Source organism: Trachypithecus francoisi, unplaced genomic scaffold, assembly GCF_009764315.1.
Source record: "Trachypithecus francoisi isolate TF-2019V2 unplaced genomic scaffold, Tfra_2.0 Lachesis_group8, whole genome shotgun sequence".
NCBI classification, from domain to species: Eukaryota; Metazoa; Chordata; class Mammalia; order Primates; family Cercopithecidae; genus Trachypithecus; species Trachypithecus francoisi.
The window spans coordinates 76,925,222-76,941,034 of record NW_022681473.1 but is presented as its reverse complement, the minus strand read 5'-3'; the positions used below and the strand labels follow the sequence as shown (position 1 = coordinate 76,941,034).

The following is a 15,813-nucleotide window of genomic DNA, read 5'->3' as shown; positions in this document are numbered from 1 at the left end:
AAAAAAAATATATATATATATGTATATATATATAGCGCACGCAAGAGAGAGAGAGATACAGAGAGAGAGAGAGACAGAGAGAGAGAGAAATATAAAAAGTAAATTTAAAAAATAATGATTACTGGTCTCCTGGAGCCCATTAAAAAAAAAGACCTGAAAAAATAATATTAAGAATCTAGGCTGGGCAGAGTGGCTTACATCTGTAATCCCAGCACTTTGGGAGGCCGAGGTAGGTGGATCACGAGGTCTGGAGTTCGACACCATCCTGGCCAACATGGTGAAACCCCTTCTTTCCTAAAAATACAAAACATGAGCCGGGAGTGGTGGCGGGCGCCTGTAGTCCCAGCTACTTGGGAGGCTGAGGCAGGAGAATCACTTGAACGTGGGAGGCAGAGGTTGCAGTGACCCGAGATCGCGACATTGCACTCCAGCCTAGCGACAGAGAGAGACTCCGTCTCAAAAAATAAAAAAATTTAAAAAAAAAAGAATCTAGTAACAACACAATAAGTATCACCTGTGACCAGAACACAGAACCAGGAACAAGTCCCAATACAAAAGACTGCAGAAATTTATCATAGGAGTGTTTAAAAAAATATATCAACCTATCAGTCTTCATGACTTAGCTTTTAAATCTAGATTGAAAACCTTTTTTTTTTTTTTTTTTGGTGAACTCTGAATATGAAAGGAAGATTTCTAGATTAAAACCAAAAAAGGTCCTGAAATAATTTAGTAATCATATGGGTAGACATGTAATCTAAGTATTTATTGAGCAGACTATTAACATTCCAGGAAATAAAGCAACATAAATCATAATATGTGCAAGATATATAGATACTGAGGACTGACTAAGTGTTAGTAATATAACAGAAAGTGCCACAGAAGTTTAGCAGAGTGAGTTTAATACTGGGGAAGGCAGGAATTTCATGGAGAAAGGCATATGTGCTGAATTTGGAAGAAGAATAAGATTCCTCACTAGTCATGGAAAACAGTACTTCCCCAGCATAATGAAACAATATATCAAAAAAGGTTAGAACCTAATAGGGAAGGAGTAAGAGGGTGTAAGAAAGAGAAAAACTAACTTGAGAACAGAAAGACTATAAAACTCTCCATCTATTCCCCACCTTTCCAGAGATAACACTTTCCCTAAAGTCAGTGATCAACAAATCTAATGGCATCTTCTCAATTCTTCTGTTACTCCCTCCCTCTTCAAGCCTCTGAAACTGACCATCTATTACTTCAATTCAACTGTCATACACAGGAAAAACAATGATGAATAAGACCCAATCCTTTCCTTCAAGGAACATAAAATCGCCATAGGGAAAGAGACACAAACAAAAACAATAAGCTATAATATGGCAGTGTGGTAAATGATAGGTTAAAAGAAAAGAAAAACTAAATCTCAACCTAGTCTCACATTTTACGCAAAAATTAATTTAAAATGGATCACGGGCACAAATATGAAACATAAAACTACAAACCTTTTAGGGGGAAAAAACAGAGCAAATCTTATGGATACAAGGCCAGACAATGCATTCTTAGACTTGACACCACAAGCACAATTCATAAAAAAGAAAATGGATAAACTGAACTTCCATCAAAATTCAAACTTTTTCTCTATTAAAGACCTGTTGGGGGATTAAAAAGGCAAGCTCCAGAATAGAAGAAAATACTTAACAAATCACATATCTAATAAGGAACTAGTATCTAGAATATACAAAGAAGTGCCAAAACTCAACAATAAAAAAGCAAACAATCCAATTAGAAAATAGGAAAATATATGACCAGACATTTCACAGAAGAGGATAAACAGACAGCAAATAAGCACGTTAGCCATTAGGAAAATGCTAGTTAAAGCCAACTAGTACCAAACTCTAAATCAGCAGTCATCATGAGCCTCCGAGTTTGATCATTAAACTCTTCTAGAAGAATGCATTTCTAAAGGGTGTGATAGTGTGAGAAATCTAGTTTCTTTGGAAAATTAAATAGTTTGCAAATAAGAGTCAATTTTATGTTGTATGTATTTAATCTTTCTTAGAGTAATCTCTAGCAAAAATTATTTCTTTAAGGTAGGGTTTCTCAACCTTGGCACTATTGACATTTTGGGCCAGATCATCTGTTGTGCAGGGCTGTCCTAAGCATTGAAGGATGTTTAGCAGCATCCCTGCTCTCTATTTTCTAATGGCAACAGAATCCCCCCAGCTGTGATAACCAAAAATGCCTACATTGTTAAATGTCTCCTAGGAGGTAAAATTGTGCCCCTTATTGAGTAAGAACATCTGCCTTAAAGGAAAGAGTATAATGAATTTATATATTTTTAATATGCTAGATCCAGAATTTTTATTTTATTTTAAAAAATGCTTACATAGCATTTGTGCCAGGCACCATCACATATACCATACAAATATCAACTCATTTAATTTTCATAACAATCTTTAACCTACAACTATTTCTATGAAAAATCTTTTTTAGATGCATTTTAGATTTCAATCTCCTCGTTTTATTGGGCATGATTTTATTATCCCCATTTTAGAGATAAGAAAAAGTTAGTACAGCCCGGGTGTGATGGCTCACGCCTGTAATCCCAGCACTTTGGGAGGCCAAGGCGGGTGGATCACGAAGTCAGGAGATCGAGACCACCTTGGCTAACATGGTGAAACCTCGTCTCTACTGAAAACACAAAAAAATTAGCCAGGCATGGTGGTGGGCACCTGTAGTCCCAGCTACTCAGGAGGCTGAGGTAGGAGAATGGCATGACCCCGGGAGGCAGAATCTGCAGTGAGCCAAGATCACGCCACTGCACTCCAGCCTGGGCGACAGAGGGAGACTCTGTCTCAAAAAAAAAAAAAAAAAAAAAGGAAGAAGAAGAAAAAGTTAGTACAGAGAGATGAAGTTACTCAAGGTGACATTAACTGATAGATGCAGAGCAGGGATTGAAGTCAGGCAAGTGGCTCTTAACTACCAATCGATGTTGAAGTCAAAACACATTCTAAATAAGGAGAATTATCACTTATCCATACTGCATGTTATAAATTTAAACCTGTGACTTACAGCTCCTACAGAAGTTCAAGTTGCTTATTCTCAGAGAAAAACACAAAAACATAGGGAAATTACAACTAAGATATAAAAATAACCCGACTATTCAGAAATTTGGTGATCTAACCTGCAGAAAGACTAAATAAGGCACCCATGATAACTCAGGGGCTAGAAACTACAGTTCCAGTCTACAAAAAAATAAAGAGGAAAGAAGATGGGAACACAACATTCACAACACTAAATTAGCAAATAAAAAGAATTAATTCCAATAGAAGAGACCGGACAACCACCAGCTGTGCAATTAACTTTACCCTTTTCCTTGTCTAAGATCTATAAAATCTAAACTTTTTTTCTTGTTTTCTTTTTTTAAATTCAGAGTAATGCTCCATTGCCAAGGCTGGAGTGCAGTGGCACGATTTTGGCCCACTGCAACCTCCACCTCTTGGGTTCAAGGGGCAGGATTCTCCTGCCTCAGCCTCCCAAGCAACTGAAATCACAGGCACGCGCCACTATGCCCAACTAATTTTTGCATTTTTAGTAGAGACAGGGTTTCACCATATTAGCCAGGCTGGTCTCAAACTCCTGACCTCATGATCCGTCCGCCTTGGCCTCACAAAATGCTGGGATTACAGGTGTGAGCCACCACGCCCGGCCCCAAAATCTATTAATAGGTACTTTTTAATAAATCTGATAACAAATATAAAGTATTTAGCAGAGTAACCAGCACATAGTAGGCATTTTGAAAATGCTAGTTTCCTTCACTCTGCAGAACTGCTTCCTGATCCAACCCCAATTCCTTTTTGTGTAGTACAGGTTTGCTTTATTAAGTGTTAAGAAGAGATTTCTATCTCTAATACTCAGAATATCTGGGAAAGGCCAGGTATAGTGGTTCATGCCTATGATCCCAGAACTTTGGGAGGCTGAGGCGGGTGGACCACTTGAGGTCAGGAGTTTGAGACCAGCTCAGACAACATGGCAAAACCTTGTCTCTACTAAAAATACAAAAATTAGCCAGGCATGGTGGCACACGCCTGTAAATCCCAGCTACTCGTGAGGCTGAGGCAGGAGAATCGCAGGAGAATCACTTGAACCTGGGAGGCAGAGACTGCAGTGAGCCAAGATCTGGGAGGCAGAGACTGCAGTGAGCCACGATCACGCCACTGCACTCCAGCCTGGGCAACAGAGCAAGACTCCGTCTCAATAAAAAAATAAAAATAAATTTTAAAAAAAGATCTTCAAACAAAAGAACTAAAGTAGGATATTCATCCATAGTCAGAAGACCTCCTGTAATTTTTTTCTAAAAATTTTTGGGCTGGGCGCGGTGGCTGACATCAGCACTTTGGGAGGCCGAGGCAGGTGGATCACCTGAGGTCAGGAGTTCAAGACCAGCCTGTCCAACATGGTGAAGCCCCGTTTCTATAAAAATACAAAAAATAGCCAGTCACGATGGTGGGCACCTGCAATCTCAGCTACTCGGGAGGCTGAGGCAAGAGAATCGCTTGAATCCAGAATGCCGAGGTTGCAGTGAGCTGAGATCACACCACTGCGCTCCAGCCTGGGTGACAGAGTAAGACTTCATCACAAAAATAATTAATTAATTAAGTTTTTTTTTTAATTTTAAATAAAAATTTTCAAATGCTTTTAAAAATAAGACCTTGTTTTTAAAAATTATTTATCACAGGCCAAGGCAGGTAGATCACATGAGACCAGGAGTTCAAGACCAGTCTGGCCAACAAAGCGAAACCCTGTCTTTACTAAAAATACAAAAAATTACCTGAGTGTGGTGGCACACACCTGTAATTCTAGCAACTCAGGAGGCTGAGGCAGGAGGATCACCTGAACCCAGGAGACAGAGGTTGCAGCGAGCCAAGATCACGTCACTACACTCCAACCTGGGTGACAGAGCAAGACTGTCAAAAAAAAAAAATAGCATAATAAAGGAGGTAGAATTATTTGTTTTAACAAACAAATTTTCCTATATACCATGTTTAATTTTATGCATTAACCTGCCTGGGCCAAGGAATGCCTAGACATTTGGTCAAATGATTATTCTGCGTATGTCTATGAGGGTGCTCCTAGGTGAGATTAACATTTGAATCAGTAGACTATGAAAAACAGACTGCCCTTCCTAATGTGAGTAGACTTCATCCCCTAGGTTGAAGACCTGAAAAGAACAAAAAAACCAAACTCCTCCTCCTGTCTGATTTATTGAGCTAGGACACTGGTATTTTCCTGCCTTCAGACCTGACTGAAACACCAGTTCTTCTTGGGTCTACAGCCTGCTGGCTTTCAGACTGGAACTTACACCATTGTCTCTTCTAGTACTCAGGTCTTTGGACTAACACTGGAATTACACGTTGGCTCTCTGGGTCTCCAGCATGCCAACTGCAGATCTTGGCACTTATGAAGCCTCCAAAATTGTGAGCCAATTCTTTATTTTATACACACACACACACACACACACACACAGAGGCTTCTGTTTCTCTGAAGAACTCTAATAAGCTAAATCTCAATTGCTTCCAACATCTTTATTTTTAAGGTTAGAATTATTAGCTACGAAAGCCAAATATAAATATCTCAAACAAAATGACAAGAAACCAAGTATCATAGACCAATATTTACCTATCAGTTTTTAAAGCTTTTATATATGCACTATCTCTCATAATTCCCACAGCAAGCCATGAAGTTGTTAAGGCAGGATTCTCTTCTATTTATAAATGAAGAAATTGCATCACAAATCGCGAAGCAAAACAAAAACTCAGATCTTGTAACTCACAACCAGTGCATTACACCATGCTGCCCCCAACAGATACAAGAACCAGCTTATTAAAAACAAAACAAGCCAAAAAACTGGGGCAACTTGTTAATAATATATGTGGGAAGATACAAGCAATCTTCAAAAGTTTTCCATGATTATATTGTAAAGCCTCCCTATAATGAAAATCATACCATCAAACTTTAGCTATGACCATTAAGCCTTACATACCTTACCTGTAATAGCCTTCCTCTCCTACATTTTCAATTTTTTACATAAAAGTTGAGATAGGCTTTCAAGATAAACATAAAAATATACTTAAGTTACAACACTGAAACAAAATGTGATCAGGAACAAGACTCAGATTGAGCCCTGCATACATTATACTCATGTTCAAAACTGAGTAACACCGACTGGGTGCGGTGCCTCACGCCTGTAATCCCAGCACTTTGGGAGGCCAAGGCAGACGGATCACAAGGTCAGGAGATCGAGACCATCCTGGCTAACACGGTGAAATCCCGTCACTACTAAAAATACAAAAAATTAGCCGGGCATGGTGGCGAGCCCTGTAGTCCCAGCTACTGGGGAGGCTGAGGCAGGAGAATGGCATGAACCCGGGGGGTGGAGTTTGCAGTGAGCCGAGATCACGCCACTGCACTCCAGCCTGGGCGATAGAGCAAGACTTCGTCTCAAAAAAAAAAACAAACAAAACTGAGTAATACCAATATTTTTGTAATATAGAGAAAGTCTTGAAAACACACACCTGTCACTTCAACTTTCAGTGATGTAACTCACATGCAGCACCACAACTTTAAACAAAACACTCTTTCATACCCTGCCATCTTCTGCATACTTAAGCACAAACATCATGGACTCTAATGTGAAATACTTTAAATAATGGGAAAAAACCTAATATATTTCTAATTGAACAACAATATTCAGATGAAAAACAGAAAGTATATATATTTGTTGCAGTCTCTACAGTAAGAATACTGGGTGATAAATTGGGTGAATATTGGGTAATGAATTGAATCCTTTAAACGGAACACATGAACACTAAGAGTTTAAGCCCTGGAAGTAAGGATGATTTGAGAAAGAGAAGAAATCACAGATAACAGTAACTATCTTGACTAAAAAATAACAACTGTCTCACTATTTGTTGATACATAAATTCCATTAAAAAGAAGATAAAGCCAACATTAAAAGGTTTAAACTGCACTTCAACTCATTCATATTAAAGTCTAATAATTAGTCTGTCAACCATTTGATGTATATAAAATCCTTTACTATTCTTTGATAGGGTAAGCCTAACCACCTACCTGAACCAGAAAAGAAATCTAATCATGAAATTTAACCATGGGAAAAAGAGAAAAGAGCACAGAAAAAGAAAGCTTTAAAAAGATGCTTGCCCGGGTGCAGTGGCTCACACCTGTAATGCCAGCTCTTTGGGAGGCAGAGGTGTTAGAGGCGCTCGAGCCAGAGAGACTCCATTTTGAGTGAGGGCTAGGAAAATAAGGCTGAGACCTGCTGGGCTGCATTCTCAGAAAATTAGGCATTCCTAGCCTCTGGATATTTACGGTTAAAGGAACAAATTAATAACATTTACAAAAACAGACCCAGACTTGGGAGTGTCCACATATCCCAATATGTGAAGAACAAAGGCATTCCTAATTTTGCTTTAACAATAATATCAATTCTTGCAAAATATAGTAACTAAGAAAATTAATCCTTTATCACAACACAAACCCTTGTAGCAGTGCACATCTCCCCATATATACAGGCATTGTACCTAGGGTGGATGCGTTCCTCATCTAACTTTGAGGAATGTCCTACTCTGTCTATGGAGTAGCTGTCCTTTCACCACTTTACTTTCTTAATAAACTTGCTTTTGCTTTGAACTGCAGACTCACCCTGAATTCTTTCTTATGCGAAATCCAAGAACCCTCTCTTGGGGTCTAAATCAGGATCCCTTTCCTATAACAGAGGCGGGTGGATCACTTGAGGTCAGGAGTTCAAGATCAGCCTAACCAACATGGTGAAACCCCATCTCTACTAAAAATACAAAATTAGCCAAGCACGGTGACACACACTTGTAGTCCCAGCTACACAGGAGGCTGAGGCAGGAGAATCACTTGAACCCAGGAGGTGGAGGTTGGCATGAGCCGAGATTGTGCTACTGCACTCCAGCCTAGGCAACAAGAGCGAAACTCCATCTCAAAAAAATAAAAATTAAAAAAAGATGGTTAACTTCTCAGACTTCACAGTTTTGTCTAAAACAATCTCAACTTACCCTTAAATGGGGTAAGACAAATAGAAGTTATTCAAATAGTTTTTCTAACATTTGTAATTAAAAATTTCTGACTACTATAATTTAAAACAGATTTTATTAGAAGGTTGGTTCAGTTTCAGAGCATTTGTTAATCGAGGTATTTGTAGGCAGTAATTTTTTTTTTTTTTTTTTTTTTTGAGACAGAGTCTCGCTTTGTCACCCAGACTAGAGTGCAGTGGCGCGATCTCGGTTCACTGCAAGCTCCGAGGACTCCTGGGTTCACAACATTCTCCTTCCTCAGCCTCCCAAGTAGCTGGAACTACAGGTGCCCGCCACCACGCCCAGCTAATTTTTTGTATTTGAGACGGCGTTTCACCATGTTGGCCAGGATGGTCTCAATCTCCTGACCTCGTGATCTGCCCTCCTCAGCCTCCCAAAGTGCTGGGATTACAGGCATGAGTCACCGTGCCTGGCAGCAATAAAGTTTTCTTACTGCCTTTGACTTCAAGGTAAGCAAAGGCCAAATTCTTGACCAGGGTACTGGATTCGTGAAATTGTCAAATAAACTCTTTTTCTATAAAGCAATGGCTTCTTATTTCTCTTGATTTCCTCATGTTAAAATTTGGTTTTTGTGTCATAAATGTTAAACCTAATATATGTTCACGTTATATATATTCATATAATCACCACGTCACTTCCTTAGGAAAGGCTTCCCAAACCCTCTACACTAGAATGGATCCTCTTGTAAACAGCCTAGTAACACTCCGTATGTCTTCTTAATAGCACTTATCACAGATAATTTTGTGTGCATTTATTTTAAGTTTATCTTCCCCCTTCACTGTTAACCTCCATGTTCCCCTCACTCCAGTATTGCTTACTCTCATGTAATATTTGATGAATGAAATAAAGGTAGAAAAGAGACAGTGAAAGGAAATGAAGATTCAGAGTAAATACAGTTATGTTACACTCCACGGGCTCTAAATGCAGCTAGGGGCACAGTGAAATTCGGCTGGTTCTGGTTAATTCAGTGTCTCCTATGCTTGCGAGTTTCTGACAAGCGGGTCTGAAAAAAAAAATGGTCCCGTGTGTATTTCCTTCAAGGTTTAAAAATTGAAGCTAATCAGAACAAGCCTTCCTTCATCACTGCCAAGAGGTGCAGAATCTTTCAAGGAAACTCCCAAAGTGGATTAATCACAATCCAAACCCCCAAGATCAAGTAAGAATCAAGAAACCAAAGCAACCTGACAAATCCAATGAGTCAAAAGGCTATACAAAATAAATGACAGTAAGTTGAAAAAATTCAGCATTCTTATAAAAGGAACATGCTCAAATTTGATGATACTTGATTTAGCACTCTTCCTTAATACTTTTCTTTCACATATAAATTATTTTAGATCCATTTAAGGTCCATTTCCTTTTTTTTTTTTTTTGAGACAGACTCTCGCTCTGTCGCCAGGCTGGAGTCCAGTGGCGCAATCTAGGCTCATTGCAATCTCCGCCTCCAGGTTCCAGTGATTCTCCTGCCTCAGCCTCCCTAGTAGCTGGGACTACAGGCACGTGCCACCATGCCCAGCTAATTTTTGTATTTTTAGTAGAGATGGGGTTTCACCATGTTGGCCAGACTGGTCTCGAACTCCTGACCTCAGGTGATCCGCCCAGCTTGGCCTCCCAAAGTGCTGGTATTACAGGCGTAAGCCAACCCGCCCAGCCACTAAATATTTTTCAATACTCCTATGAGCCAAGTTAGTTAAAATCTTCTTTAATTTATTTCAATTATTGATTTCCCCTCAAGTATAATTATGAGGAAGACAGAGCCTCACATATGGTATGTAAGATCAATTCACCATACTAACTTGACTCATTAATTATTCAGGGTCACTAACAAATACTTATTAACTATATTCCTAGTATCCAAAGATAAAACAGATTCATTTCCTATTACCTGAAGGAAAAAATACACAAACCTCAATCACAACATTGCTTAAGAGCATATCAATGAGTAGAAAGAAAACTAAGATTAGTGATTAATTAAAAGGCAATTTAAAAGTTTAACCTACGGTCAATAGAGATTTGAATTAAGTCTTTAGTACAGTACTGTATTATGTACTATATTACGATAATGGAAGAATAATAAATCTAAAATATTATAAGACCCTTAATCATCAAACCATCAACCACTATTAGGCATTCTATGTGCCCAGTTTAAGTTGTTGGGGACGAAAACATAATTCTCATTCACTATACTATAAAAGTAATGGAAGTAACTGTAATGTAAGAAATTGTACTGACACTTTCAAAAGACTTTCTTAAAACTATTTTATTTAGTTCTTTGTTAAACCATCACTTCAATTAACTCCCCTTCCCTAATTACCACCCATCACCTGCCTATCACCTAAGTACTCAATAACTAATAAGATAATAAATAAGTGATCAATCTATTGTCAAGGTCTTACCACATTTTTTACTTCCAAAGCTTATACAGATAGATTTATACAACATAAGTCTGTGTTCCAGCCTTTCAATCCACATCGTCTTTTCATAATCAATAAAAGAAAGTATCCATATATATATATTGCTTACGCACAAATTGAGGCACAAATTTTTTTCTTGAAGTCATAACTCATAAAACAAGAGTTATCTTTTATGTATTCCATAGAAATACGCTTTTTTTTTTTTTTTTTTACAATCTGGCTGGTTGTACAATTTAAGATATTCCCCAGAAATCAAGAGCTTTGGAGACCATGGAATTGTAAATCTGTGCATAATCCCCCTTTGATTTTTGCTTGAGACCTATTTTACAGGAGTGTAAATAAGGGGCTCACTTTATCTTTCTATTCAATAACTAAGTGATTTTTACATTACATTATCACGTAATGTTTCCAGTGAAAAGCAGATATATAAGACCCATTTTATAGGCTCCAGAAAACACTCTTGATAAAAAATCTTCCTTCATGTTGGGACTCAGAATACAATACCCCAAAATGAAGGCCTCAGAAGCAGCCTTAGAAGTAGAATTTTTTTCCTGACCTTCTCCTGCTCTCCTGTCTCCCAGTCCCATTCTCCCCTGAGCTAGCCTTAGAAACTAGAATTTTCCCCAAGGCAGGTCATAAAAACCAGAACCTATTTTCCCCAAAGCCAGCCAGAAAATCTTAAAATATCATACTAACTTTCCCTTCGTCTTTCCATGTAAAAACTGGCCATAAAGAAACTATCTGACCTACCTTGTTTGACTGTAAGTCATAAGCCCCCATTCCAGAGAGGGGCCTGCCCCATACCCAAATGAAAAGAATGAATGCTCAAAGAGGCCAAGAAGAATCTAGACAGACAGGCCTTGCTTCCCCAATCAGTCTATTAGCATTAGCATTATTGTCCAATCACATTTCTACATAGCTGTCTATACTTTGTTGAACGTAAGCATAAAAACAGATAATTTCCCCTGTATTTTGGGGTCTTCATTCTGAAGGCTCCCATGTCTACATGTTAAATAAATGGGTGCATGCCCTTTCTCCTATTAATCCATCTGCCTCCTGTCAGTGATTTTTGGTGAACCTTCAGAGGGCCAAGGGGAAAGCTCTCCGTTGGTCCCTACACCAGCTTGCCTTTGGAGCTTCTCCATTTCTAGCAATAATGGCAACTGCAACAATCTGACTTGACAGCCTAGAAGTATAAACAAGTCCTCACACTGCCCCAGTATCCTTGGTCTCTAAGTCCTGTTCTTTCTGCCTGCAAAACGCCTCTAGAACTGCCTTTTCATTTTCTCTGGCAGACCTGCCAAATATCTCTTCGCTCCTGCACTATTCGTGAGTTCATTCATTCATACCTTCACTCATTTAGACACATATTAAGCATTTAATGAGGTACTACACGAGTCTAAACACATACCACTGCTTTAACTGGAGATGGAGACACAGATCATAATTAATGCACTATTATCCTACTTAACTCCTCACAACAGACCTTAAAAAATGGGTACAATCATCTTCTGCAAAGCAAGGAGACTAAGGCTCCATGCAATTCACTAATTTTTCTAAAGATCCTATTGATAGTAAAGTGCAGGGTGAGATTCCACAGGAGTTCTGACTCTTACTACCACTTAGTGAATCTACTGCACCAATTTCTCAAACATCTTTCCTATCTAGTCTTCCCAGTGTTACCATATTTAGCATCTGAAAGCGTTATTTTGTACTTACAACGCCTTTGTTCAAAAAAAAAAAACTCAATAGCATGCACACAAAAAAACCCTCAATGGTTCCTTTAGCCTGTCCTTCAGTCTGACTTTCAGTCAAAAAAAAAAAAACAAAAAAACCCATGAGAACTGAATCCTGTCTTTTTCCTTACTAGATCTAAATCTTGTGAATCACTTAATGTCTCTAACCTTCAGCTGTCTTGCCTATAAAATGGGGATAATAAGCTGGATTTCTGTAAGGGTTAAAAAAGATAAAGGACTAAGCACATAATAAACATAAGTTGTTATCGCTCACAACTTCTGTATGCAAACGTTCTGTTATAGACAATATATGCATTGCTTCTCTTACAAAACCACTTAGTTCTCTGCCTCAGTTTACATTATCCTCCCTCCTCTCCATTAAGAATAGGTATGCTATAAATATCTACTGCATGAATCAATGTCTGTACAGCCTTATACTCAAGGCACAAATCAAGGACCACTTACTTCAAGAGGCTTCCCCTACCCATCTTCCATGAACTTCACTCTTAAGTGCCACCAGAGAAAGGAAGAAAAATTCAAAACCTATGATAAACTAGAAAATATGTGATATATCCTCAATGCACTATTTCATCTAATTCTCAAAAAGAAAGATAAAGTAACATATACAAAGTCAAACAGCTGGTAAATGAAGAGCTGAGATTCAAATCCTGATACCCCGATCCCTTTTTTGTTTTGTTTTGTTTTTTGTTTTGTGACGGAGTTTTGCTCTTGTTTCCCAGGCTGGAGTAAAATGGCGCGATCTCAGCTCACTGCAACCTCCGCCTACAGATTCAAGCGATTCTCCTGCCTCAGCCTCCCAAGTAGCTGGGATTATAGGCGTGTACCACCATGCCCAGCTAATTTTGTATTTTTAGTATAGATGGGGTTTCACCACATTGGTCAAGTTGGCTGGTCTCGAACTCCTGACCTCAGGTGATCCACATGCCTTGGGCTCCCAAAGTGCTGGGATTATAGGTGTGAGCCACCACACCCCACCTGATCCCTTTTTAAAGCTCAATTTCTTTCCACCACACCACCTTGCATCTTAGTACATGGGGGTATACATTTAGTCAACTATCCAAGACTTACAAAGAAAACAGCTATGTGCTCCAAGGAGCACCACCCACACCTACATGGATAACTGAAACAAAACTGTCACGAAATAATGCTCATCCTTAGTATGTGCAATGTATTTTAACATTTTTTATTTTCTTCCATTTCACTTAATAGAAAATAAAATGCTATTCAGTTCCCACTAATTTTATTTCACAACTACTGATGAGTAGCAACCCAAATTTTCAAATACACAGATGTAAGGGTACAAGGCCACATGAGATGGAACATTTATCCTCAATAAGTACTTAATCTTGTTGGAGATATAGTAGTAAAACACAACTCCTTTCCTGAACACCCCCAACCTACCTTGTTGGAGTAGGAATAGGAGAACCTATGTTCCTGTTGCTGCCCTGAACTTCCCTATCATAGACTATAATCCATAAATTGTCTAAGCTATTGATATAACAAGTATCAGGCATTCAACAAATATTTGTTAAGTGAATGAATTAATGAATGAAAAGTGCTATGGATTTTCAAAGGGAGAAGTAGACAGCATAAACTCTCTTTCCACCTATATCATAATCCTCTGAGGGCAGGAACAATCTTTTGTATAGTTGTGTATCAAGAGCTCAATAATGTTTGTAGATGTTTTATTTTTTACAGATCTGAGCCTTACGCATTGAGCTGTGGTTGCACCACTGCACTCCAGCCAGAATGGCAATGCAACAAGACCCTGTATCCAAAAAGAAAAAGAAAAAATCTGAGACACAGACTGGCCACGGTGAATGTGGAAAAGCAGATAAACACGAATCTTTGCCAAAGAAAATCGAGGAAAAAATTTCCAGCTCCAATAATAATTATTGGCCTCTACTCCAGCTCTTCATTATTCAAAGTGCAGCCCCCACCATCAGCATTACCACGAGTTTCTTAGGAAAGCAGAGGTTCAGGCCCCACCAGGACCCAATGAATGAGAATCCCCATTTTAACATAATCCTCAGAGGATTCCTAACATACATGAAAATTTGAGAAGCACCAGTCTATACAATAAAAATGAAATGGATGCCTGCAACCTCAGACAAAGTCACCACCTTCTCCTGTGTTATCTCTGAAATACATAATCAGACTTTTCAAGAAGTACTACAGATACAGCCATGACACACTTTCAGGAACATTAGGGTATAAATCTAAATTACTTCAATAAGAAATAATAATTGATCATCTGCTGAATATCGAAATTCTTAGAAGACATACAAAAAATATGATCTGTCTTCTTAGGACACAAACTCTGTAAGGCAAGAAAATGAGACAATGCACTTCAATGGCCAAAGTAATACTAAATCTTTAATATCAAGGATAAGGTTATTGAAAAAAAGATTTCGGCAAGAACATTGAAGAGCATCTTTAATAGTCCTCAGTGTTACATATACATATTGCCAAATATTTCCTATTAATTGCCCTATATGTAAAGCTGTGTAAAAGGTCCTAGGTGACACAAAGTCAGATGTCCTAACCAAGTTCACTCACTGAAAGACTGGCATCACCCTTTAAATCACCACACACAATCGCAACCCAGGAGTCTGTTCTGTGAACTTGCAAAAACACTTGCAAAACCCCAAATCACAATCCTACCATCTCAAAACTGAGTCAAGATCTGAGGCCACAGGGACTTAGGGTCAAATATGCCTTCTTCATTTAAAAAAAAAAAAAAGGCAAAATAAAACAGGGGAAACTAGATATGGAAAGCTTGCAGGTCCTTCTCATAGCCTCGCTGACCTACAAATACCTCTCCATCACAAGGCAGGCCGGAAGAAAATAACGCTGGTCTTTGAATTAACGTTTTTAAGTGTCCTAAACTTAATTCTAAAAGTTGGGAGCCCATCCTCTTCCTAGCAACAGGCATTCAGATGACAGCTCAACCTCTAATTCCCCTCCTCCTTCTCCCTTGCAGGAATTGGTATATCCTCCCCAAGCGACCTCCGCCTTCCCCGCACCCGCCCCCCAAAACACTCCGACCCCTCCAAAAAAGAGCCCGACACAAGGCAAGTCCCCCAGAGCCCCTCGGGAGCACCAACTGCAGCCCCCGGCCCATCCTCCACATTAAACTCGCCCTGCGGGAGGGGTGACGGGTCTCACCAAGTACAGAGGAGCATAGATCTTCAGGGACTCCTCCAGGGCGCCCCCCGTGATCTGCAGGAAGGAGACCCGGCAGGAAGGGTGCCAAGTGTGGCCAATCTCATAGCAGTTATGAGGGATGGACTTGCTGAGGGCCGCCATGACGAGGAATAGCGCGGAGGAGACGGGAGGGGGAGAGCCTGCGCCCTGCAGGGAGGGGCGCGAGAGCCCAGCCGCCGGCCTCTCGCCCGGCCAGCAGCCGGAGGTGCGGAATGGAGGGGAAAGGTCACGAGAGCGGGGTTACTCTGGGCCAAAGTCCTCGGATGTTGAACGCTCGGCGTATCGCAGCTTAAGGGGGCGGGACGTGCACCGGGAGGCGGA

The 15,813-nt window shown here is 39.5% G+C and overlaps 1 protein-coding gene across 5 annotated transcripts in view; it reads right to left on the bottom strand.

Annotated features, from left to right (window-relative positions):
• TMEM135 (transmembrane protein 135) overlaps window positions 1-15,813 on the bottom strand; it is a 264,729-nt gene extending 248,916 nt beyond the window's left edge. For 2 of the 5 annotated variants that reach the window (XM_033203859.1, XM_033203858.1), the window contains exon 1: window positions 15,454-15,811. In XM_033203859.1, coding sequence (XP_033059750.1) covers window positions 15,454-15,594 — 141 coding nt within the window. In that variant the 5' untranslated portion in view covers window positions 15,595-15,811. Of the gene's footprint in view, window positions 1-15,453 lie in introns of all 5 variants that reach the window. The other 3 variants (XM_033203861.1, XM_033203860.1, XM_033203862.1) reach the window with 3 other exon arrangements.